The sequence below is a fragment of the Passer montanus genome, unplaced genomic scaffold, assembly GCF_014805655.1.
Source record: "Passer montanus isolate IOZ18808 unplaced genomic scaffold, ASM1480565v1 scaffold125, whole genome shotgun sequence".
NCBI classification, from domain to species: domain Eukaryota; kingdom Metazoa; phylum Chordata; class Aves; order Passeriformes; family Passeridae; genus Passer; species Passer montanus.
Window position 1 is genome coordinate 1,366,436 of NW_024359278.1, and position 27,987 is coordinate 1,394,422.

A 27,987-nucleotide genomic window follows, 5' to 3' on the forward strand; every position below is an offset into this window, starting at 1 on the left:
ATTAGATTCCTTGCATTAGTCAGCAATAACATTTCATTGGTCAGAAAACTCAAGGCAAGAATCCTGACACCAACATCTTCTTGAATCCTCTATTCTATCTCACAATGTGAATTGAGGTTTCTGTAGTACCACAAATGGTTTCACACATTTTCTGAAAATCAGCATCAGCGGGTCCAAATCAGTTCTTATTATGAGGTAAGATTTGACATGCCTGATTACATTTATCTGCACTAGGAATCTGTACAGATGCAACAAGTTAGTTTAAGTTCTGTTAAGTCACTCAATTGGTTGTGTTTTCCAGAAAGCCAAGCTTGGCTTTTGTCCAAATGCATTCCTTCTCCATCCCTTATGAAAGGCAGAGTAGTTTGAATTCCCTGATACTCACAGGCTCCACGCACTCAAATTTCTTCCGCTCCTGGATCTCCTGCAACTTGCACACGTACTCAAGGGACAGCTCATAGAAGTGTTTTCTGTTCTGCTCCACTTGGTTATCTGCCTGCACACAGAGCACACCTCATGAAGTTTCACAGACATTTTGCAGACAGCTTCAGGATAACACACACACACAGAAGTGGCAAGCAGATAATTGTCACCATATTTGAGGGATTTGTTACAACACAGATCATTCATTACTTTTAAACGGGAGCAATTCCTGTTCACTAGGTAACATATGTTGTTTTGAATCATGAGGCTAGACTTTTTAGAAAAATTCCAGCAACACCACTTTTCCAGAGAATCCAACATTTAACAGCGTTGCAAAGGTACCCACCCAAACAGAGAGTGGGAGCTAAGAGCATCATCCATTAGAAAAAGGGGAAATCATCTCTCCAATCAAATTAAGGAAGAAATTATTTTTGAAAACTACAGTGCTGGTGCTGTAAATTGTACCCTATAACCCAAAAAACTGCTGTAAATAGCCAGAATGCTGTTGTACCCATCCCATCCATACCTGTGCTCACTCTCACTGGCAAGAAATGCAATGGAAAAAAGTTCACTTATTGGTACAACACTCCACAAGTTTCCCCAGAGCATCCAGTGTTAAAAATGCAGCTTTTCTACCTGCAGCTGATATTTAGCACAGCTAAATATTGGCACTATATTGATGCCAAACAGTTACATTTCAGCTGCCATCCATCTGCATGTAAATATTTCACTTTCTAGCATCTACCCATTATTTTATGAAGTTATTATTTAAAGTACATGTAAGATCCGTTTAAATTAATCTTAAAATTTGGTAACACAAACTGTTATTAAAATACATTAAAGAAAAGGTTACTCTAAGTAAATAACACTTAGTCTTTGCCCACAAAGACAATACAAAATGTATCTACAGTGAATTACCAAAGGAAGTGGAGAAAGGGTTAGGTGAAAGGACAAGACTTACTATGAGACTCTCTCTTAAACACTGAGACTACATCCTTCAGGCAGAACAGTGACTGCTGTGCTTTAAGAGGATAAATCAAATTAGCTTTAAGACAGTTCTGCCTTAAGATGTGCTTGGCCTTACTGCCCTGTGCTGGAGAACTCTCAGCAGTTAAAGGGGCATAACCACAAATGCCATTAAATAAATTAAGCCCTGATAAATATTCCAGTAAGCACATGTGTTTCAACAAGCCATGCCATTTTGGTGCATGCCATAAACTGTGGAATTGTTTGAGTTGTCAGCCTATAAACACGGGAATTGTTTGAGTTGTCAGCTAAGCCTCTAATCATATAGACATGAAGGGTACCACAACACCCTAGAAAGAGACTCTGAAGTAGATCTTTGAGGACATCTGGCTCACCACACAATCCAGAATACATTATCATATCTCAGTTTTTTGAGGCATGAGCCTCCCCATGCACCCAGCAAGTTGCACTGTAGTTTGTCTACTGCTGAAGAATGAGAGAAGTGAGAAACAAACTGTGCCTCAGTAAAATTACAGGAATATCCCACCATCAGGAGAGTTAAAAATTGTGTTCATGCTAAGACACACTTCACAACATAGTATGTTTTTCATCAAATTTTTGTCAAATTTATCCCTGCACTATTTATTCCAGTCAGCAAATGACACAACTAGACATGAATAAAACTAAATTATATACATTATAATGCAACTATATACACCTTATAATGCAACTATATAAACCTGTTCTCTGAGCTTCTGCAAGAAATTGTTCCCTATCTTCTCTGACAACATGCTCCAAGGGCCTTTTTTTCTTTAAATTGCTTATATATTTATACTTCAAAATTAAACACACAAATGTGATAGCCTGACTGAAGCATTTCAGAATTTTTGTTCATGAAACTTTGAAGGACATTTAAAAATCTAAAAATCTATTTGCTCATTCTAGATTTCATACGTGCTCTAAAGCTTCAGGCTATATTTGATACAGCCTGAAAATGCCTCTCAGAGGCATTATGTATTTTTCCATTGAGATTAGGTCTCATTTCAGATTTGATATCAAGAACCCATATGATCAAACAATCATAATCAACCCTTTATCATTTTCTCTGCGTCAAGTTCTTTGGCAGATGATCAATTGGTCCTGACACATGAGCCATGAGCCATGCCCAATAACTTCACTGGGACAACTCAGCTCCCCAAAAGACAGTTCTTTACACATTTGAGGGTCAATGTTACAAGTGCAGCACAGTGAAGTGACATCTTAGTGAAACTCAGGAGTAGAGAAATTCCAGGGTAACTTTGCCAGTAATATTAACCATTTTTATGAAAAATAAATATTTGGCATACAATATTTGGGATGGGGTAGAGGGCAGGGACAGGAGGATCCCTGAGGAAAATGCTAAGGTTTTTTTATAGTCTAAGCATTAATAATTCTGACATAATTACATTGATCTGGGAAAAAAAATTCCTTCTGGCTGCAGCAAGTCTCTACAAGATTTCCCAGCAGTCTTTTCACATACTATTTGCTGTTGCTCCAGAAATCAAAACTATTACTAATAAGTTCATCATGATAATAAACCCAGAGGGACAGAAGGAATGCCAGGCAAAACAAATCTATCAGTTATAAATTGTCAACAAACTTTTTTATAGCACTACTCAAAAAAATCCCCAAACAAATCTTCAAAACATGAGAAAAAGCAAAGGCACAAACCCACTTTATTTGGGAATAAAAGCCTTGCTGTGCTCTGCATTAAGTGTTATCACAGGACATTGAGTCAATACTCACAATGCAATGCAATTTACATTAATGGTGAAGCCTTGTAAGAAACACAGAGTTTTTCACAGTATGTGTGCACTTCCCTATTCCCTCAATTATATATAAAAAATGACATGAGGCTCAGTGCTTCATACACACAAAACCATTTGATTCAGAAAATGGTGGAGGTACTAAGTTCAGCAAATATTGATTTTCTCACCAACCTTTCCAGATGAGAAAATTGGTTTGTTTTACCACTGAGAATGCTGTTTCTGCATCTGCATAAGTATATTTACCTATTCCAAAGCCTTCAGCCTGCATAAGAAAAAGAGATGCAACAATACCTCTTGTAATTGTAGCTCTTTCTTCTTAGCTGATAAATTCAAATGTTTTTCTAACAAACTGTAGTTCTTCTCTGTCTCTTTATCAAACTTCTTTTTTTCCTCCTAGATGCAGAAACAAAGTAGCAACTATGTCAGTATAAAAGGATACTTTTTTTTTCTTTTAAAATTCTAGTTCATCAGGAACAAAGAGGAAAAAAAATCATAGCTCCAGAAAGCAGAGAAATATATGCTCCATCTCATTTTAAAAATTAATTTAAAGGCTAACTTGAAATGAAATCCCATTGCATCATTATGGTGTAGCTTATCACACAGATGCTTACATTTTCTAAGTTAAAATAAAAGAAAAAACCTGACCTCTTCTTGATTCATTGCATTTTTCATTACTTTCAGGCATCATCCACACCACCTTGTTTTTGAATAAAAGGCATTACATGGCAATAACAGTTTCACTGAAAAAATATCTTTCTAAAATTGACAAGGAAAAAGTTCCAACAGCTTGAAACCCAAAGGAAATACACCTCTATATTCTATAGGATTTCTTCATTTTAAAGCTATACAACAACCCGAGTGCCGAATTCCTATTTCTACCAGAGACTTATTGTGCCCCTGACAAAAACCCAATAAAAAGAAAAAATATCCATAAAACTTAATATCATGGTATCAAAAGAAAAACTCACACAGACATGTAGTAATGTCATTTGCCCAATGCAAAACCATTCCTCTGACCACCAAAAGCAATGTATTAGAAGAGGGACAATCACTACTTGTTTTAAGAAGTCTTAGTTTCTGAATCTAATTTAGTAGAAGATATTGTAAAACAAATTGATTCCTCAGTTCCACTGTATTAAGGTAAAAAATCAGTATTCATTAATTCAACCAACTAGTTTTGAAGCTATTTTTAGTATACCTATTGTAGTTGAAAATAACCTCAAATAAGTAAAATCAAGTATTTAGCTACATATGCAAGAACTGGTAGATGTAATGTTCAGAAAGAGGCTAGTTCAATTAAAATATTTTTCCTCATCTGCAGACTTGAAATCACATTTAAATGTATTCTAACCAAATCCCTGGTTACACGCTACAGACACAATTGATCTTTTTTTCTCCTCTTAACCTTTGATTTTGAACAATACTATATATACTATATTAGAAGAGACACACATTTTTGGTTTCTGAACCTTTAGATTCTGAAAATGGCATTACATTAAAGAGGCTGTTTAGGATTGCTTCTCACAAGGACTTCTACCAGAATTTTTTTCAACCACTCTGAGACTTAAAATTGCCTTTAAAAAATAAGTCTTAAAAAAGATTTGTTAGCAACTGAAAAACATGAACATATGCATATAGTATCAGGGTGATTAGAGATAACATATTAGCAACATGGGGAATTAGGAACAAAGTGCAGGGAAATAGGTGAATCTTTGTGTCTTTATTAGCAAAATTTCCATTGATGTGGTGAACATTTCAATGCTCCCAAAAAGAGTACTCTTAACTTCTTAACAGGCAAAGCCAGAAACTTTACACACATAGCTTGGGATTAGTGCAGTGACACCTTTCAATAAGGGGTAATTCAATGAGAGTCTCAGCTTCCAGCTCTATGAAGCTAAACTTTCCTCCCCTTCCTTTTCTTAAGCTTAACTCACACCCTTTCATCAGCAAAGGGATGCAAGATACAGAAAAAATCTGAGGCGGCAGGTTCAACTTTTCTTTTATAATGGTGGAGTGCAAATCTTTCCTAAAGTAAATACTATTCCATGTTGCAGATATATTTCACCACTAGATGCCACAGCTTGGTTTTCAGAGCTAAGCAGAGTTATATTTCCAATGTCAATGTTTTGATTATATTGAATAAATATTCAGTTAAGAATATTCCAAGAGCTAAATATTTTAGAGGATTTTTATTTGAACATTATACAATTATGTAAGACTTCTATTTATAAAGGTTTAAATTACCTTTTTTGACAGAATTCTGTTTAAAAAATGTTTAGATCAGAAATAAAAGCTACAGCTTCACAGAAACAGTATGCAGGGACACAAGGAAAGACACATTCATCCAAACAAAATGGGAGATTGTAGGCTTTGTGAATGTAATTTGTGTTAGAAGCATCAGGAAGAGAATTCTGACTAGGAAATGAGTGAAGATACGAGATAACTTAAAGCATTAGGAGTTCCCACCCCAAAACCAGCAATTCTTTAATAGCAAAAATACTGCTGAAATAATGCATTCATTACACAGCTGCTTCTATGACAATTGGCTACATTCAGAACAAATTCTCTCTTTCCTTGGAAGACTGGCTATATTACAGACCAAGTTTTTATTGTGTGTTGGTTGGGTCACCTAATATACTTCTCTCAAGTGTATAAAATTACACAAAGCTCATTGTACCATTGAACTGAAAGGATTTATGATCAACAGAGCATTTTCAGTTCACGAACACTGAAATCAGATGCAGACATGTTAATCATTCCTGCCAAAGTCAAAATGCATAGCGCTCTTATAAGTGAAACATTGTCTTAGCTACTAAATATCACTGGTGATGAAGACATAAAATTGTAAAATAAACCATATGAAGGTATTTTGAAAATGTATGGAGTTTTACAATAGAAAACTTGAATAAAATGCTGGTTTCTTTTTTTTCTACTTTCTTTTATAAGCACTTAAATTTCTCACTGCAAGGAAGGTAGACAGACAAAATTTGTCCTTGCTACTTTTATCCAAATCTACTCTGTACTTAATACATGAAGATCACTTAGCTTTTTTTTTTTTCTACTTTCTTTTATAAGCACTTAAATTTCTCACTGCAAGGAAGGTAGACAGACACAAATTTGTCCTTGCTACTTTTATCCATATCTACTCTGTACTTAATATATGAAGTTCACTTAGCTTTTTTTTTTAAATATTCACAACTTAGTGACAATCTTTAAAAAATGACCAAACACTTTTATCAAAAATACTTTCAATAAGATCTTGCCCTCGGCCTCTTCATCCCTGTTATTTCCATGCATTTAGAGCCAATGAGTTATTTATTCAAAACAAAAAATTAAATAAAGGCAATTCTCACTTGCAGGTGGCAAAAAATGTAGTTAAAAGCATATGGATGAGTGAGCTCCTTTAGGCAGTTAATATTTTTCAGCCTTTGATTGTGCAACTGCAGGCAAATACAAAGCAGAACAGGGTTACCCATTAGGAAGGGGGGCAGGCTGTTAGCAGAATTCTTCCTATTCCAGACAGAGGAGATAAGGGAGGTGGGGAGAAGGAAGGGAAAGGACACACTCTTCTCTTCTTGAAACATTCCATTTGTTTCTGAAGCAAGTTTTCAAAGTAGAAACAAAAAAGTGTGAACACACAAAACATAAACAATAATATGTTTCTGCCAATTACATGTCATTATTACAATGCAATCAAGTAGAGAAATTAAACAAACTTATAAAGGCAAGGAGGGACAAACCTTTACAGCTCCTAGCTGCTCTTTCCTAAATCTTTCCAAAGGTTTGATCAGAGTTTCAGTAACACTGAGTGCCTAAAGAAAAAAAAGCATGGGTTAGGTTTCTGTAGCCAGATTGATGAGTCACGTCAGTATCAGCAATTAAAAAAAAAAAAAAGCAAGGAAGCTCTGGGATAAAATAATAGAAGCATGCAAGTTAGAACTTCTAAAAAAAAAAAAAAAATCACATCCGAGTTCATTCAAGCTTACAAAATTTTTTAATTCAATCCACTATCAACAAAATGAAATTAAAACAAATGCAAAAATTTCAGAAATTTGCAGGTTGCACCCAAAATTGCAACTGCTTCATTTGTGCCAGTCTTGCAGATCAGGCTGAAGGTATCATGCTGAACACCAGAATGACACAGAGGATAAATGAGCTTCATTAGCGGATGCAAAGATTTCTAAAACAAGAAGCACTAGATTTCTGCAACAAGACAGCAGTGGAATAGACCAGTGAGTAGCAAATCATAATCTTTTAAGACAGTTGAAGCCACTAGGCATTCATATAAATCTCCAAATATTAACACACTTAATTACATTAATAAGACCTTAAGCTAAATTATAAAATCAAAGAGGTGCAAAGTCATTAAACAAGAGGTTGAGATGACTGGTTGAGCATCCACCAGTGAGCTTATAATATAAAGTCTCATGGTCATTGCAAAAAGAAAAAAGGAGGACACAATATTCCATCATAAGATAGAAAGCTGCAGCTTATTAAATCTGCACAGCTAGTAATTCACATTAAATTCCCCTGAAGATGGAGCAGGGTTCCATTTGGTGCAAACAAGAATTCGAATTTTAAAAATATTTGAAATTTCAGGAAAGGCTGGTACTTCTTGAACACAGCAGCAGCATGGAGAAGATGGCAAGAGCATTGCAGGTGAGGGGGAGCAGGGGGAGCAGACCTTTTGGTCTGTCCTAAGGCAGACCCACAGAACAAATCATGAGTTTACCACAGCCGCTGGGCTGGGATGCCAAGAGTTCAGGCAGAGCTCCCTGGAATCCCCCTAACATACAACAGAAGCCTTTCTCTCTCTTTCCTCCCCTTTCCCCTCCCTTTAGAGTGAAAATTTTCAGATAAAACATCACAGGCTTAAACCGGCCTTCTGGAACACTTCTAAAAATTCTTATCATAAAACACACACGGGGTGTACCAGAGATCTGGCACAACACAAACCCGAGCAGCACTGTCTGCTCCCGCCCATCCCTGCAGCCATCAGGGATTACTGCGGGAGTCATCCTGCCAATTCACTGTAACCACAGCAACCCACATTTCTACAGGGCCAGCACAGCACACTAACCTGCAGCTAACTGGAAACCCAAAGAGCTGGCAAGTCTGGGCCAAACTGGGTGCTGCACAGCCGTCCGCACAACAGCTACATCCGAACGCCAGAGCACATTTTCTGAGAGCAAAACTTCCCCCTGCATCCAGTTCCTGATTTTGCCAAAAACATTTTAAAGCACCATTCAGTGCACCTTTGGGAGCAACAGGAAAAGGAAGAACTCTCAAGTCAGAGTGGAGAGCATAGAAACCCCACAATCAGTCCTTCTCTACTGGAAAACTTTAAATTGTTCTCTGTTCTAACAAAGTGAAGGAGAAAACTCCTTGGAGGAAAACTCAGGATGGCACAAGCTTCCACGAGGTAGAGCACCACACTTACTGGAATCATTTCAAAGCATTTAAAGGTAACAACTGAGCACTGTTGAGAATTAAAGAATTAACTCACATGGTTAGAGGGTTAAAAATAATTAACAAATGCCAAGTTGCTTATTAGCTGTTTGAACATTTACACAAAAAAGTGTAAGGTTAACACGCATTGAATGTATGCTGAAAACAAAGTCCAAATCAAAGAAAACCATAGCATCTTGATGTAACAGAGGAAAAATTTAAAAAAAAAATGCATAAAAGGCTGTGCTTCATAAAACCACAGGGTTGTAAATCACTTGATCTCCTACTCCTGTGCAGTATTAACCATGAGAACCACTACAGGAATTTGTTTGAAGCAGAAAATAATCTTTAAATCAAAATGGGATGTTCTCTTCAGCGACTGCCAAGAAGCAGATTCCACTGCTGCCAGTGGGATGATATGCCAGTAATTCTTTCATTAAAAGAAAAACAAGCTTCCTCTCCTTCCAAAAAAGACATTTCTCACTTTGCACAACTTAAACTTTTGTTAACAGATGTATTCCTAGGTGCCTGCCATGAAGGTACTTTTGATTTGTCACCCCCTTTGCTTTCTGTGCCTGGGCTGAATAACAGGACTCTTGATTACTTCTGGATAGAGTGAGGATTTGCAGATCTTTGGTCATTCTCACAGAGCTTCATAGCAGGCCATATATTAGAAAGCAAGACTGGTAAATTCAACAGTGAATTACAGAGATGTTCTTCTGACTGACCAAGTTCATAACTAAAATACCTCCAATACAAGATTAAATAGAGATGCATTACTGCTGTTTTCCCGTACGTAGAATCCAGTGCTTGTCATGAAAAATTACAAAAAGATGTATTATTATTTATCCAAAAAAAATTATTTACACTGCTATCCTGCTGTTTTCCCGTACGTAGAATCCGGTGCTTGTCATGAAAAAATACAAAAATATGTATTATTATTTATCCAAAAAAAATTATTTACACTGCTATTCATTCTTAGCTTATTTATAACTTGGAAACTTGAAACAACTCTTTTTTAAAACTATAGATAGCAAATTAGCAAATAGGAAATAAGTGAGGGATTACGTAAGTATATTCGTAATTATCACTTGTACCTTTCTTCAGAACTAGAATCATGTTAAAATGGAAAATTTCCAGCAAAAGTTAAACTAGGCATTTAAGTTAATATGAAACTAGATGTTCCTTCCTTTTTCAACTTCTGTCTTGACTCTTACATTCATTTTCTTCCCTCTTCTTCTCTAATCCTGACAAATTATGACAGAAATGTCCTATTTAAAATGACATTTTAAAATCCCCTTTTTTACATCTTTCATCTATCCAAACTTACATGAAACAAATATATATTCAATTATATCTGGCAGGCAAACTGTGGCACACAAGTTATAAGTGAACCAATCTAACAAGGTCATGTCTCAGGTAACAGAATTTTAACCAGCTTTGTGAATGTCAGAGTCTCAGGAATGCCCTGAGAAATGTTTAACCCGACATGCACACGTGTCTGGGGCAGACAGTCCCAAACTGCTTATGCTAGTCCTGCTCTGTTTGCAGCACCTACAGAAAGGTCAAAGAATTAACTTAACTTGAACATGAACCTGGCAATGGCAGCAATAAAGTCATCAGTGCCATCACCACCTCAGAAGATCACTCTATCCAACATTTCCAACATTCTGAAGCATGCTGTCAGCTTTGTGTGTATCTATTTCAGATGCCTTTACAAAACTCCACTTGCTCAGGCAGAGAAATTGTACAGATCATAGATTAAGGGGCCCCAAACACTCTTTCCAACTGCAGCCCTGAAAGGCACAGGCTTAATCCATCAGCAAACTCATTCACAGCTGCTGGATACTTCCTCAGTCAGGTCGACAAGACCCAACAGGTCACTGAGCAGTCAGTGGCACTCCACAACATGACTCCATTTAGACTGTCACTACTTCCCTTCCCAGAAAAGGTGGGAGTAGAGATGTTTAAGGACAAACCGCTTCCACCAACACCTCCTCCTATGCACTGTAATCTGACAGAATCCCAGGCACCAGCATTCAATGCCCCTCCTGCTTTCTCCTGCAGTAGGTAGGAGCAGGTTCTCTAAGTTCCCACTCCCTTTCCAGGCACAACCAGGCTTATATTGCAGAGGAGGAAGGCTGCTTGCACAGCCTGGAAAGGAGAAGCAACCTACAAGAGCTCTCCTCAAAGTTCACTGGCTAAAAAGCTTAAACCAACCTAAGTTAATCCAAGTTTGTTATTGGACAAATGCAGCGCTGGCCTCCCAGCCTTCATCCCAAAAACATCCTTAGAGCTCAGCCTTTACTGGAAGCACTGGAAATTGCACACTGCTCATCAACAACTGTGGTGGTGAGGTAAATACATATCCTGACTCTGCTCCATTCTGAATTCATGCATTTTCCCATAAATAAAACAGGTTTACTGAGAAAGAAGAAAAATTAAGCCATAAACATACACACCTTCCTGCAGACTGCACTGCAACACAGGAGGGCTGAGTTCCCAATTCCACCTCAGGAAATGGAATGCAGATTGGATGCCTTGCATAAACGAGGGGGTTTAGTTTCTGAGCATACCAACTGGACAGATTTATTTGTAGTCAGGCAGGATTGTTGATTGTCCTTCAACAAAGCTATGAGGGAGGCCAACAAGTCCGTAATGCAAAGATCATGAAACTGAGCAAGTGTGAAAGAAACCAGATCTGGGAAGGAAGCTTTGCCTTAATGAGAGCAACAGAGAAGGCAGAAAGGAAGACATACCTAGCAGTGATTCAATAACAAAATAGTTGATAATGCTGCTAGATAAAGAAATTCACTTTCCTATATGGATATTTACCACTACAGCTGCTCTTCTACTTACAGAGGATATGGTTGTGTTTTCCCTAAGAAAATGCACCATTCAGCCTAATTAAAAAAAAAAAAAAAGCTAATTCTGATACCTCCAATGTTGGGAGAGAGAGAGAAATACATAAAGAATATTATTTTCTGCAAAAAGCCTTCCTACTTCATATAGTGATTTGCTACTGAAATTTCTCAAAGCATTAAGACCTATGCCTGAAACCCTGTATTATTAAAATCTGCAGATACAATTCCACTACTGAAAACATCAGATGTTATTTGCAAAGCCTGAATCTCTATTCTTTCCTTTCCCATGAGAATATGATTTTCTCTTACAGTTACACGTGCCCTCAGTTAGCTGCACAACCAACCCCCCTCCCAGCCCTATACACAGAGGTGTCTCTAACCACACCTCAGCACTGGTTCTGCATTTATCTGGAGCACTGATGACTGCAGACAGTGCAAGCCACCCCCAAGGCTCATTATTTTGTTTTCAAATCAAGTTTTCTTTTAGTAAACATGTCTGGATTTTCTCCCTGCTCTAGAGATTTCCCTGTAGTTTTACAATGTTAGATAATGAAAGGGCCTCAGGCACACTTTGGGACTACAGACATAGGAGTTTTTTGGTTTTTAGAAGGCCTGCAGTATATAGACTAAAGGCTTTTTAAGGAGGTCTCACAGCACATTAATACTTGTGTGTCTTTGCATTTGTGCAGAGGCTATAAAAAAGAAGTGACATCCATTGCTGTGGATTCATTTGCTGTGGAGGAAGCCATTCGGTAACAAGAGAGCCAGGGGGACCAGTGAGACACCTCACCCAGAGACAACATATTTTGTTCAAGCACCAGGAAGCATCTGTAACAAAACACATCACATCCTTCTTAGGTGTTCCAGAGAACTACCCCTCAGGGTTTGGTAAGAAGACAAGAAGTTTCTCAGAGTATTCCAGAGGGAGTTTCCTAGGCCATTGAGCCTCACAAGCCTCAATACAGGCAGAATCCTGTGCTTTGCACTTCCTAATTCTTTCAGAAGCAGCAACCTTGGCTTACAGGAAATACAACAGCTGAACTCATGAGTTCACCATTCTACAGAAAAGTTGCTTCCTGTTCATCTCCTGGAAGTTCGTGACTCACCTTAAGGACAGACAGCTAAAAGGGCCTCCTATGATCCATCTGCTGTGCTGTGCCCTACTCTGAAATGCTGCCCTCATTCTCTTGTCATGAAACCGCTGGCCTCCAAAATCAGATCATAAGGAAACAATAAATAATTTCCTTTTCTTTAAAAAAAAAAAGACAATTAAATAGACAGTGGGTTTTAGTAAAGATTATTTACTGAAAGCTATCTAATAGTCCTGTCTTCTGAGTAAGTTTATTCTTATGCAATACATTCCACTATAAAGAGAAAAATACTACAAAGCCATAATCATAACAAACAAGAAAACAAAGAGAAACAGACTTTCACAGACTGCAACAAATCAGCTTTCCTCTCTGCAGTGAAGGAAAGCTGGGGATAACTCCTCTAAGAAAGACCTTGCCTTAGCAAACACACCAGAACATGGTCTGGCTTTCATACCATAGACAGTGTATGTGGTCATACTGTGATCCTGACCAAGCAAAAAGGCTGCTCAGAAAAGAAAAATGCATAACGCCCATTTTCTTGGTGCATGGCAAAGCTCATCACGGAGCAAAAAGATGCCTCTAAAAGTCAAGGAATCCAGCAGCAAACAATGACATCAGTATTCAGTCAAGAATGAATTGCTTAATTGTCAGCGCCTTCCTCCAGAAGAAACAGTGGTGTTATTAACAACCAGCAAAATCCAAACTGGTGACAGTTTTACAATGCAAATTCCAAACATTTCCCAATGATGAACTAACAGAATGAAAGTTCTCTAGTGAATTAGGTTGATGCATGTGAGACCACAGAGTTATCTGGAAGGGGAAGCCAGTGGTAACAGGATTTGTCAGCTGTGTTCACTCAGAGGTGGGAGGAACACACCCAGATCTGGTTTTGCACTTTTTTTTCTATTGTATAGACAAGTCATCTTTGGTTTATAGATTGATGTAGACAAGTCCATATGTAACTCACAAAACTATTTCAGAAGACTGTATATGACATTCAAAACCCAACAAATAAATGAAACATTCCATGTCAGGAGCCACCAAATCAGACTAAGATGTGGCTGAAATACTCATAGTTCCACCTTCATGTTCCATATTCTGATAATTACATTATTGTCATCTGGTCTCATGCCCAGCAGAGGAAAAGGGAAGGCTGGGCAATGAGATATGGCAGCAATTGTTCTGCTTGTTTCTAAAACTGGAAAATGTTTTATTAAATGGGGAAAATTTCACAGGAAATAAAAGAATGTAGATGCTGCAATTAAGGTACTCAAGTGCTGTTCCTGAGAGATGCTGTTTCTTTCATCTGTGCCTCTACCTCTGCATCTGAAATATTCAATGTACTGTTGGCAGCCTAATTTTTCAGAAGTGGTCAACATTTATGTCCTTTCCACTGTCTGGCAGATATATTTAGCAGTTTGCACTGTCAGCAGACTTAAAAGCATCTGAACATATGGAGCACTACATAATGCCTTCAACTCCTATTGAACAGATCTTGAATCCATCACACATCTAAGACTATTGGGTACTTTTTTACTCCACACACCAGTGAGTAAACTGATTGCTCCTTCACACAGATGTCTTCAGATTACTGTCAAGAGAGATTAAGATCTACAAACCCCTAAATACCGCACAAAGAGTGCCAAAGAAAAGATTAGAAAAATTAATACCACCATCTTCACAGCAGAGTCAACTGCTGAATCGAATCCAGATACAAAAGTCACTGCACAAAAGGATACAGAGTTAGCTATTCAGGAACACTGTGTGTTAAGTGAGCACTTCACCTGTAAAATAAATACTCATGCACGTCCATATCTAATCATGAGAGGTAGTTTAAGTAAGAATAAATAAGTAAATGTACACATGTGCACAGATTACTTAAAGTATATCTTTAAACTTTTGAGTGTATACCTTTGAATGTTAGCAACATCTTTTAACTTGTGAAAGCACAACGGAGAAACCCTCTCCCCTTTTTTTTAAGGAAAAATAAAAAAAAGACTAAAAGAGTGACTTCACAGGGATATTTCTTTAAAAATCCATAGAGAAACCATTAATTGTGCTCCTGATACATGCCAGAAATAACTCTGCTTTTCAGAGATACTAATCTGGATTTGATTCTGCCAACCTGGCAAAACTGACAAAGAAGGCAAAAGAATTGTTTCAGAGGCCAAAATTGCAAAGATACCCACAGCACAATAACAAGCCCATTTTGTGCTAAAAAAAATAAAAAAGAGGAACAAGACTTTAAAATATAGCTGCGTAGTACCTTTCCTCTTAGGACATCTGAAGGGGTAGAAGTGTGCAAAAAACATAGCAGGAAATAACAGAGAACATAGCAAAGTAAAACAGCTTTACTGCCTTGGGAAATTACAGGGAATATAGTAAAGTGAATATAATTATATCAGAAATCCTATACAAAGAGAAATGTAATGGAGTGAAAAGAAAATACACGAGTGTGTAGGGGCAAAATTAGAAAGAAGGTAAAAAACATTTTGTTTGGCAACTGCAAAAAAAAGAAAAAAGGAAAAGAGATTCTTCATCTGTATCTGAAAAGAGAGAGGAAGGAAGCTATGAAACCATTATTGAATTGAAATTAGTGTTAAATCAATTATGGTGCATAAGACAACAGATTTTAATTATCTCCAGAAAGGAAAAAATCCTCAGTTAAATTATAGCAAACTATCTAACAAAGGGGGGGGAAATAGTTCTTAAGGGGAATAAGCACTCCTTAAGAGCCATTAGATGTATTCCTACATTACACAACAGAAGTATTAACTGCATTCTAGTCAGAAGGGGCTTTGCTTCAGAATACTTTAGGAAGTCAGCAAAGCAAACTAAACGGAGAGGCAAGCAAGGTCCCAGAGGATGTAGAAGAGCAAATACATTGGCAACTTAAAAGCAAGAAGAGGAGGAGAAAGCAGTAATTCTAACATAAAAGATAGAAGGTCTGCACAAAGTGTAATTAAATTGAACAAGGAAAAATACAGATGTAAAACACCACTTAGAAAAGGTAACCATAAAAACACTACTACGAAGGAAAATTATAAGTTTTACTCCATGACTACTGCAGAAAAATTCTCAAAAAATTTCCCAGCTTAACTTGTAGTAAAGGAGACTCAGTGTGAACATCAGTGAAACAAATGAAGACTAAATATCAGAATAAAGAGAAATCCACGTTCCTGGAACTGTTTTAAGAATAGGTTAGATCAGCTCTTGACAAGGATCATGTGAACTCCAGAAGCAGATAAACTCCAAGGAGGACAGAGGAACTCCAAGGAGGGAAAGGACTCAAAGCCAGCACACCAAGGTGACCACAGCAGGAGTGCCAAGCACTGCCAAGATAACTGAGGGAACAATACAATTGTTTGGTTATGACTTAGCAAGACTGGAATCAACAGGGAAAACTAATTAAGGGCAAGCTAGTTTTTTAGGAGTAGCCTGGGATGGAAAGGGAGGTGTGAAGGAAAGGACCAACAACCCCAGGCTAACCAGGTAACACTTCTCTGCTTGCTACCACAGCTCAAATGGGGGCAGACAGTGAAGCCTGTTGTTCTCAGTCCCTCACAAGAATCAAAGCTCCTCTCTGCTGCCAGAAAACTGGGGCTGGGAGGGAGGGTTTGGTGCTCTCCCTGGCAAACAGGGGAACAGCTGGGTACTGAGACAGAGCATCTGAGCATCACCGTGCTGGGTCTTGCCCATCCCCACCTTTTCCTACCATCTTGCCAAGTTCCCTGTCATCCCTGAACTTCCACAGCACTTCTGCAGTGCCAAAGGAGCAGAGCCTAAGTCCTACAACTCCATTGACCCTCAACATCTAAAAGTAATTCCCAGAATATTCTCAGGGACAGAGTTATCTATTTCTGCCCTGGGGAGCACCACCAAACTACAGTGCTATGGAAAGATGTAATTTGGTTTTTTATTGACCACTCTGTAATAATTTCAGTGAAATGTTTAGATTATTGCCGACTTCCCTTTCCATATGCAACTAAATCCTTTGACACCTGGGATATAATTTCAGCAACCTTTGAAGGAAATGGGAGAAATTATAAAACCATGAAGTGCAAGATTCCATCTGAATGAAATTATATCCACCAAATAAATATTCACCAGATAGATTTACCTTTCTGGTCATCATTCATTGTAAACACTGACAGCAAGTTTTATGGATTCTGGATTCACTACAGTTTCAGAAAACCATGAGAAGTGTAGATGATGGGCATTTACTTTGAGTCTAGAATGTATTTTAAGTGCAAATTTGTTTCATTTACAATGTGGTTCTGAAAAAAATAACTGTTTTCTCAAGTATCTAAAAAGCCAAATATGCAGCAGTGTCTGAAATGCTCTTTGTCCTGTAATTATTCATTGATTTCTTTAATATTACTTTATGGGCCTGAAATTTGCCTATCTATTTAATTATGCTCTACCACTGAAGACAGCAGTTCAAAATCCTCTGGTCATCTTCAAAATAGTAAGGGGGGAAATGCTCAATAATGAGCATTCTTAACAAAGACCGAGTGCTTTTGAAAAAAAAACCTGCTATATACTTTGCATCTTAATGGAAACTCTTTGGATCCCTGACCTCGTTCCAAACATCTGTGAATGCAACATGTCCTAATATTCTCCATGGGAGTGTCTCTAGAGCTCATGCCTGTTAAAACATCCACTGAGAAGTCAAAAAAAAAAAGTCAGAGGACTAGATGCTGGAAACTACCTTTTTCCAGTCACCACACAATCATTTTCTCAGAGACTTATGGCCACTGTTACATAAGCTCACTCCAGAAATGATACATAACATTTGCCTGACTACAGATGAAATAAAAAGGCCACGCATCTGCTAACTCAGAGAATATATTCTGTTTCCATTTGGTATTAAATATTTTCCCCATTACAATTTATACTCCCTGTTTTTCATCAGTCATGGTTCTAACAAAAACTGCATTTCATCCTTGTCCTATCAAGAAACTGACACAAGTTAGCTTTCAGGATGATAGCACCTTCTGTGTAAGCATGGGCACCATACCAAAAAAGTAAGTTAATACAGTTTCATGGCATTCAGTTTGAACAATGGAAGTATTTTAGGATCCAGACAGACAGCACTGCATTCTGTACAGCCTGCTGTGGTGGTGATCTATCCCTGCTGAAGAGCTATTGACACAGTCCCCAAAATGTGCTGTGTAATTGTTAAGTCATCCCTCAAAAGCCTGACATCAAAATAATGTGGCAGTTCATTAAGTATTTTTCATTATAAAACTTCATAAAGATTTTCATTAATTAGATTTGTGCAATTCATTAAAATAAAATACAGTTATGGATGGCAGGAAAAAACAGAGTAAAGACTATACTGTAGAATTATGAAAAACAAAAGAAATATTGAAACATACTTGAGCCAATCTCTACAGTTTAGCAAAACAGCTCAAAACACTGAAAAATTGTCTCTCCTATGCAAAGACAGTTTTTAGGAAAGTGTGAAGAACCACACTGCCCCTAATTCAGACCCAAATGTGGTTCCAGATCAGAACAGCATACCAGAACAGAACACCACACTTACAAGGAACCATGACTATTACTGGGATCAGGATTGGAAAGAGAAACATGGAAAAAAGAATTTTTCACAAGTTCTTTTGTTACTTATCTACGTATTCCTGCACTGCAGGCACAGCTTCTGGCAGAAAGAAACAGGGAAGACAGCAGATTAGTCTCAGCTTCCTCTCAGTGATGCCAAGGGATCACTGATTTCCAGGAAGGCAAAGATATAATCACATGTCAAATACCAAGAAATGCAATTGCTATCAAGTCAGATCTAAGCACATGTCCCAGATGGAGAGTCTGGCCTGACTCAGAAGAAAACAGGGTACACAGCAGCTGCTCTATGAATCACTGCTCTGAAACAAAAGCTGGGCACACAACTGCTGAGAACTAGAAAGCAACCATCCAGAAGGAAACCCCCCCATCTTCTGAAAAGTTAGGAAACCCAGGTGGCAAGGTGTTTTGCAAAGCTCTCAGCCCCTGCTCTGTGTGCAGCCAACATGAGCCATATTTCACTAATTACACCCCAAGCAATCACAGGCAACTGAATGAAGAACAGAGAACTTTCACACAACAGAGCAACTGTCTGCAGCTCCAACCTCTCACTGTGAAGCTCAAATTCAAGGTAAAGGTTTCTAAGTCTTCTACTTCATAAATACAACAGATTGCATCCCAGATCCACATAAGCACTGAAGCCAGAGCTACAGAGATCCTGGAGCCAAAGTTGGCCAATTGCCAAAACTTGAGTGTCCCCTGCTGCAGCATTAACTCTTTCATTTTGCTTTTTACTGGAAATGGTAAACAAGCTTATGCAGGTTTTCTCATTCACCCAGCCATAATTAATCTGGGCATGGCTATTTTAAACCAACTCATATTTATCCATCCCTACCATACATATTTCTTCTTTAATGAGAACTAGTTGTTGTCTGTACTTTAAACTACAGAACCAGAAGCTGCACAATGAGAGCTCCCACTGTTAAGTCAGTGATATCAACATCTTGGTGATTAACAAAACAATAAAAGCATTTTCACCTAATGTTGATCTCTTTGCAATGTGCACAGCTTTTTAAATCATTTATTGCAACTCACCAAAATTTCTCTTTGTTCTTCAAGATTTTTTAGAAAGTTTGAAAACTCGTGAAGTGATGCATCTGTAATATAAAATAATACAAAGAAAGTTCAATCATGTTGCAGAATGGCATTGACAAAATACAGCCACTTATAGTCACTTCTTACCTACCTATGTATCTTTCATCATCAGTCTCTGCATCACCAATGAATTCAAATTTAAAGTCTCTCAGAGAATGGGCAAATTTTCTCTGGGCTGCTGAAAGGTCTGCAAGAAAAAGAGCACAGGTTGAAGGGTAAGCAGTCATTTTATGTAGGCCAGATCTTTCTATGCCTAAAATAACCATCTTTTACAAGAAACTCTTAAGACAGGTCTGCCTAAGGGCATTACAGGACATCCAGTGTCGCCTAACCCTCTTCTGATAAGGAATTTGTCACACAGATTTCTTTATGCAAAGCTATATAGTAGAAAGCACATGTGATCATATGTATAGTGTTACATCTATCCTTCAGTTTAGGGCACATGAAAACAATTTAGGCCATGAAAGAAATCTGTAATTACAGAAGTTAAGGGCACAACACTGTAAGCTGTACCAGTTGACTTGCTCTGCTAACCTAAATTCATTCATGTATTCATCAGCACAAATACACATTTTGGAATTTTCTAGATAAATATATATAGATAACTTCCACTAGTGAAGCCTTTATACATAAATATACATTAACCAAATCAATAGAATTATTGCACTTGAACTAAAAGTTCCATGGAGTTGAACTCTGCCAAAAGCTAAGTTAAATGCACAGCATTAAAATTAATTTTATATAATAACTGTTTTGTAATAGCCATAAAACATTTCCAGCAACCCAAATTTAACCTGCTAACGTTTGACAATTTGAGTCAGAGCCTGCGCTCCTCAGGAAGTAATCAGACTCCATATTCAGTCACAATATCATCATGATAAACCCTCACTGAAATTCATAAAGCTGTAAATAAACAGTGTGCATACACTTTTCTGTTGTGCTGACATGTGCAGGTTGGGAATGTCACAAGTTCTGGAAGGATTCAATTGTTCAGTAGGGACAAAAAAAAGGGGATGCGTGTCCTGGTACACCTCTACCCAGTAGTGAAGGTTTTACTCACATTTTTGTTGTCAGCCAAAGTTAAGGACAACTTAAAGTACTTAGTTAATCTATAATCTTTTTCTTATCACATGCAGTTCTGAAGGGTTAAGAAGAACCCTTTTAACAGGCCAGCTAAGCATTTTGCTCTTTAATATTAACAGGCACTAAAAGATTACTAGCTTGGTCTTTTTTGTTCTAGTTTTAGGAGGGAGGTAATTTGTTTGGGGTTTTGGGTTTTTTTTTAGTTTTGGTTTGCTTTTGTGGGGGTTTTTTTGCCAACAACAAACAAAAAAATCACTTAGTTTTATTACCAGCCCTGCATTTGACACATCATGTATTTTACCACATGTCATAATATAACCCCTCATACTGGAAGTTCAGTTCAACCACTTAAAGGTTAAGTCAAATACTCTACAAATAGAAAAACAGTCTAAAATGGAAAAAAAAGTAATGATTTTTGCTCCTTTTCCTTTCTTTTCATCCATTTCTTATTAGACCTCTCCTCAGCCATTGTGTAACAGAGCTGTTCCCTCCTAAACCTGTGCGTGTACCCTCCAACACATGATGCAGCAGGATGCTGCACAGGGTTGAAATAACAAGGATGAGAAGATTGAAGGAAGCAGTAACCTAACTCCCATGTGAAAGGAAGCACGGGTGTTTTAATTCAAATGTCTCATGGGCTGAACAGCTGGTCATAAAGCAAACAGCAAAAGAAACAAGTTCTGTTGGCTGTGAAAGGCTTAAATATGGAAAATAACAAGGTTCTTAACCATCTAATGTTACACTTATTTGTGAGCCAGGTCACAGCACAAGGCTGAAAAGAATTTATTTATGGGAGAACAGTTCCAATAACACTCACTCTCCCAAACTTATTAAATTTTCTTGAATCCAATAATCCCCTCCCAAAGCCCTGTCATATGAGAGTCAGCCCCATGCCAGAGGAAGGAATTCTTTATTATATTTTCTCCTGCTTGTAGAGGTGAAGCATTCAAATCATGTTGAGCAAGGTACATGCTAAGGCACTCATGCAGCACCACATACACACATACCCCCATTTCCCTTCACAGACTGAACAGGGACAATATTAGTGAGTTCATGAGCCTTTCTAGAGGGCTGTCAAACTGCCACCTCTCTTGTGACAGTGACAGCAAACAAAACCGATGGCTACACCCAGACTCTTTCAGTGCAAAGTCCAACATCTACAATCAGCTTGAGAATGGGCTGAATTAAAACACTCAGCTTCTCACAGGATCAGAAACCCACATTTATGCATTTCTCATTACTGCAACTGCTCAGGGGTTGGATATTACTGACTCAGGCCTGACTATGCTGTTGGAAGCAATAACCTTTTCACACATCAAAGCTATACTTGCAGAGTTCCTCATTAAAACCATGAAGACACACTAAATTTTTGCAACATATTTCCACAAATAATTTCTGAAATGTTTAAGAATCATTACAGAAAATTTTGGAAGCCATCAGTGAGTTGGAGGGACTGGGGATTTGGGTCACAGAGTAACAACCTGATGGGTCAAGAGAAGCTGGAGATACTTGACTATTGAATCAATACCTGGAAGAAAACAGGAAGAGATTTTCTGGATTTTAAGAATTTGCCACTTTCAACAAGAGAAGTTACTGGAGCAAAATCAAAACTGACTATCAAGTTGCAATGGAGGAAAACTTTCTCAGAAGGTCAGAGCAAGAATACTGATTTCATTGTTGTTAAGGCACAGGAAAAGTTACAAGGATGGTGGCTGGGAACAAACAAAAAAGAAAGAGATAACATAGCTTTTTGGTGGATTTTCTTGCCACCTGACAAACCACAGCCAGAGTGAGATACCTGAGACCACCTGCAGTCAAACCTTCCACTGTGGGACAAACAGCATCAAACTGCTCTGATAAATTCCAAATGTCCTTCAGTACATACACAGAAGTTCACCCAACTATAAGCATGTATAAAAAGAAATTAGATGCTGATATCATCCTAAGTACTATAGTGTCTGACTATTGTGCTACAATTTAAATGCTGAGCATTGTTGCTTGAATTCAAAATTTCATAAATGTAACTTGCCTTCTTCCACAATATGTCAGAAGACCTTCACTAGAGCAAAATTATTTGTCTGGCACTGACAGATACATCCCAGCATTGTTCCACACCAGCATGAGAGCCTGCAGGATCAGTATGTGTTATTCACAAACACTAGAATAAGACAGCACTTGAGTACAATTACTTGAGCAGTTACGCTGGTTATGTGAATAATGCTGTGGCCCACTGAAGAGTAACTATTTTTTTTCCCTTTAATCTCCACATTTTACAAAGTAACACCAAACTGAAAGATAAAGGAAGCAGCAATACGGTTGTTGCTTGTTACAAGCTGTGGTTATCATTGAAAGGAGGAACAGGGCATTCAAGATCAAAGACTGCTTTAAATATCACCCAAACACTAACGCTGCTGAATACAATGGAATCCCGGCAAACCCATAGCAGAGTCATCTCAAAGCTTCACCTTCTGAAACACTAAAAGAAACCAAGCATCTGCTAAATGTTTTGGCCAAAAGGCTGAAGACAGATTTCCAAGGAGAGAAGGGAGGGGACCCAAGGACACCAGGGCTTTTAATTTTTTTCTTTGGCATTGTTCATATCAGTAAACAGTACTTCTTTCATGTTTGGATGCAACTACTTAAAAATACAGCAGACAAGACAGGAGCAGCTGCCTGCTTCCTCACTTGGCTCTGAAACACCTTGGTAACAAGTGCTCCTGTGAGTTTGTCCAGTGCCAGATGCGCTGCCAGTAGCCCACACAAAAAGGTCGATATTTTTTTCCATTTGGTTTTGAAAGAAAATACTTTTGTTTCTTATCTGAGTCTACACCATTAGTTGCTGGGTGGTGGCCAAGCCTCACTTAACAGCACCAGAATCCAATGATTCCCTTTAAGATCAGTACTAATCTCAGTGCTAGCCACACAAACCAGAAGTCTTGCACAAAGCCAGAAAATACTGCTTTCTAAAGATATTCTGGATCTCTTTTGGAAGGCAGAAGAACTACATGTGTTTGTATGAGAGTTAATATTTTTCTACAGCAATATATACATTTCTGCATCAAGCTTTTAAGAAGGAGTGGAATTACATCACCATCCCTAAATCCTAACTTAAAGTTTCACTGACTCTTAACAGATACACTCCAGGAATAACAGATTTCCAGCAGCATATTTAATATGGATTAAAACTGCTCTGGCTTCATTGAACAACATCCTCCCTAAAAAGCTAGAAGGTTAACAAACACTTAGCTTGAAGAAGATCTTAGTAGTTAAATCTATCTTAAGGACTAATATTAGATTTCTCAAGGTATTTTCTTTGCAGTGGGCCAAGATCAGGCAAGCCACACACCATCGTGAAACAGGCAAGAACAAGCTGAGCCAGAGTTGGCCTCTCCCCTCTTCTTCCCAGGCATCAATCTCCTGCAAGAGCCAACAAAGCAGCTTCAGAGGAACAGAGCACTTAAAATAGTTTGTCCAAGAGCTGCAGTATGGGCTCCTATGACATTTTATACAAAAAATGCACCATCTCAACACTTTAAAAGAAACTCTGTGTTCCTTTTCTGTGTTCCCTTTCGCAAGGTGAACAATGAATCCGATATAATCCACGACACTGAGAACATGAACAGGATTTAGTCACTACCTTAGCAAGGTGGATAAACAGGATTAATTTATTAACTTAGCAGATGCAGGCCATGTGGCAGAATTCCTAAGAGCAGTAACACATTCCTACTCCCTAAAACCAAATAAACTTTTTACTCCTCATTTTCACCTGATAAATATATTGAAAGAGCCATCAAAACCAGAAAATATACAATGAAGCTAAAACACACAGTTACTCATTCCCATCCAAAACCTAAATGGAAATCAAGTTCAAAGTCTAAGAGGCTTCTGGAGTCTCATTTTAATGTCACATTAATCATGGCAGTTCACAGGTTTCTGAAAGCTTACCAATTTTGGCTATGAGGATTAAAAAGCAACATATTACTGACCTGTCAAATGGCTCAACTTCCCTTCCCACTGCCTCCCCTGCATAATACAGTGCATTTGGGCAACCCCACACCTTTAAAACAAATAAGGAAAAGCTCAACCTCTCACTATTTCAGTTTAATCCAAGTAGCATCCTGTTCATGCTGGCCCAAAGGCTCCTCTCCAGCTGTCAACAACTTCACACCCTCCTCATTCATATGCTCAGGTCTGAGGCAACTCCACATTCAGTGTACCAAAGTTACAAATCGTTTTACTATTTTGGAAAATCCCTCAGGAATTTTTCCAGGCACATAAGTGAGAGTTTAAATTTTCAAAATACAACAGAAAAGAGGGATGGCGGCAGCAATGTTTTAGGAAAAGTCTTTTAAAGTTTAACATGGAAAGAGTTTTTGCAAGATGAAAAAAAAAAAAACAAAACACATACAACCAAACAATTTGCATCAAACAGAAAAAAGGAAATTGCAAGAGTAAAATGAAAAACAAACATCTCCAAGGTAATTTATGTAATTTAATGTAAAAACTTGAGATCAATAAGAATTTGAGCAATCTTAATCACTAATAGAATTTTTCTTCTTGACATAGATAAGAACCAATGTCATTCTTTTACCACACTAGTTCAGATTTTGTCATGACTCTCCCAACTAATGACAACCCAGAAGCCAAAAACAAAAACATATTTTTAGTGTTCAATCTAATAAAAAGAGAACTACTAATATTGGGGCAGTGAATACCATTCATCCAAACAGTGCCTCTTTTTAAGAGGCTACTGCTCCCAAATGGTTCTTCCATAGTGCTGGACATTCCCTATTACCAATTTTACTGCATGCTGGGGTCATTAATTGTGGTGTAATTTTGGGACAAGTAAAACCAGGATATTTAGACTGAGCAAGTCACATTGTAGAGCACAAAAGACACATGCTAACCTTCCTAAAAGAGACAACCCAATTCTTGCAAGAATTTTGCAATTTTCCATCTCTCAAATGCATAATCCCATGTCTAAATGCCACTATCCCCCATACCAATCAGAACAGGCAAGTTAAGGAATCTTTCAGATCTCAGCAGAGTAGACTAATTTTTTTCATAAACGTGCAAAATTGTTCAGATGCCAACACAACCTCCAACCATTTTCTTCTCCTACAGAAAGTACGCAGCACAATAAAATAAAATATGTATCAATTTATTTATCCATTTCTTTTTCTACATTCTCTCGTTCTACAACTTTTACCAGGGAAAACAGACTTGACTCATTTCTCCTCTTTCTACCCTTGCAACGACAAGGGTACAAACTCCATAATCCTCCACATCAAGAAACTTGTAATTAACATGTTAATTACCACATATTAAATAAAGTAGCATCTCACTAGGGGAAAAGTGCCAAGTCCTGCTGGTATTGTCCCTCAGCTGCACCACACCTTCCTGGGCTCTGGTTATTTGCCTTTTTAGTTGGATCTTTGAAATCTTCCAGCAGCCCTACTCCACCCTGCCAAGGGCATTTTCCTCTTTGCATCAGAGGCATTAGGCAAAAAAGCACATTCAGTATCTCAGCAATGATTAAGATTTTTCTAAAGCATCTCCAAGAAGCTCGTATGAAAAAGTGTTCCCACCCCTTTGCCAGCTCAGATGGTGACTACATCTTTCAGTTCTGCTTTTCAGGAACAGCATAAGTTACATTAGGAAAGCAAAAGAGAAGTTCCATTCCTGGTCCTACAATTCTGCAGACAAATTCACTCCTCCAGTGGTGAAGAAGTATTCCTGCAACCACCCTGACACAAGACCTGTATCCCAAAGTCTCTGCTGAAGAGTCTTGCAACTCTGAGGGAAGTTCCTGTGAAGCAGCACAAAGATAATCTGTCTTCAAAGGAATCAGAACCATCTTCCCGATCCCTACAAACTCTGTAACTCTAACAATGAAACAGAATGAAAGAAATAATAAATTAGAAAGCAAAGAATAAGGAAAAACGAATTTGCAATGCATGAAACTATGAGGGCATTTCACCAAATTCACATGGTTCCCAAAGACAAAAGGCAGCAGTTCAGGATTTGTGGCAAAGGTTTCTCTTTGCCACTGCACCAAACGGCAGCAAGAGGGACACCACTGCTCTACAGTCTGCTCCCAAAAGAAAACTCTTCATCAATCCAGAGGCAATGCTGGAACACAAAATATCAAGTACTTATACAATCAAAGCTTTCCCTGATAAAACTTCCTAAAATATGTGCAACTCTTCAAGTAGCACAGACCTGGGAATTGCCTTCCAAAAGTGACTGCATTAGACAACGTGAGATGAAAAAAATTCCTTTTCGGAGATTAGGATCTTACTATTATTAATGTGAAGATGCATGAATTTAGAATGTGAGATTACACTGCCAGTAACAAATTCTGAAATGGAAATTGAAAACTGATAGAATTTATAAAACAACTCTGATCACTAAATAGATCATAGATTTCCAGATGTTTTATTCTTCAATTAAAATTCTTGTCAAACACCACAGATTTGAGGGCCTTCATGCATTACTGCTGCTCAGTAGCAAGTAAATCAGAAGACCATACTGCTTAAGGATGAAAAACTGTGCTAGTTAACTGAAAACATTCTCAACTGGGAAACTCTGTGAAAGAAATAAAGTACTTAGAGGGAAAAAAAATGTTTATTCTACAGCTACTTATCCAACATCAGCATTCTGAATGTTTAAATTCTGGATCATTGCTTTCATTCCCAGACTGAGTTCCCAGACAACTACAATGTTTACATAAAAAAGAATATATTGTGCTGAAATACTGTTTTGATTGCAAAAGAAAAATAGCAATTGACTGTTGGTCAGAAGCTAAATTTTGCCATTATAGTCTGCAAATTATAAAAGAGGTTTGTGGTCCAGGGACAATCCCACATAATCCAATCTACACTGTGAAAATGGGCAATGAAGCAATAACCCCACACAACTCATCTTAAGCGAAATAACCACTGAATTCAAAGCACTTTTCTAAATCCAAATAACTGACAGGACACATCTACTTTCTTCAGTCAGCAAAATTTGCTCACGGCAGTCAGATCAAGTTGTGACATCAAACCAGCAGAGGTCCTGACCCACCACCAAGACACAGAGATTCCCCCTTCCAAGAAACAGGACTGACTCCGTTACTTGAAGTCTCTTCTTGTAGAAAGCACACGACAGAAACTTCATGTGGCTGGGAAAGCTGGAAGGGAAGCCCAGCTCAGCCTGGGATGGGAAGGTCACAACAAGCACAACACAGCTTGCAGGTTTTTCACATGCCACATCTGCTGCCACTGGGAAGACATCATCTCAGAGTTCGCATCCAAGAAATATTTCCAGCATGACCTTTTTTTAGCAGAAATGTCAACATTAAATATTAAATATCTTTGCAGGAAAAAATATCATTCACATGTTTTTTCCCTCTAAAATGGCAGATATCTCAAAACTTTGTCCCTTGTATGGAATCACTACCTAAATATTTATATATGTAGAGAAAAACCAAGAAGGAGATCAAACTTGCATGATACTGTGATTTCTCCACAAGAAAACAGGTCCAAACATGCATCCAGCACAACTGCACACCTATAATTAGGGTGTTATATGAAATGGCTACCAAATACTTCACCACCAGTAAGCCCATACAAGGCTCAGAAAACT

General features: G+C 38.0%; 1 protein-coding gene across 2 annotated transcripts in view; it reads right to left on the reverse strand.

The window, feature by feature from the left end:
* ARHGAP10 (Rho GTPase activating protein 10) overlaps positions 1-27,987 on the reverse strand; it is a 140,003-nt gene that overhangs the window by 79,201 nt on the left and 32,815 nt on the right. The window contains exons 2-6 of one of the 2 annotated variants that reach the window (XM_039698428.1): positions 19,367-19,462; positions 19,216-19,277; positions 6,938-7,009; positions 3,489-3,590; positions 386-496 (exon numbers count right to left, since the gene is read on the reverse strand). In XM_039698428.1, coding sequence (XP_039554362.1) covers positions 386-496; positions 3,489-3,590; positions 6,938-7,009; positions 19,216-19,277; positions 19,367-19,462 — 443 coding nt within the window. The remainder of the gene's footprint in view (positions 1-385; positions 497-3,488; positions 3,591-6,937; positions 7,010-19,215; positions 19,278-19,366; positions 19,463-27,987) is intronic. The other variant, XM_039698429.1, reaches the window with a different exon arrangement.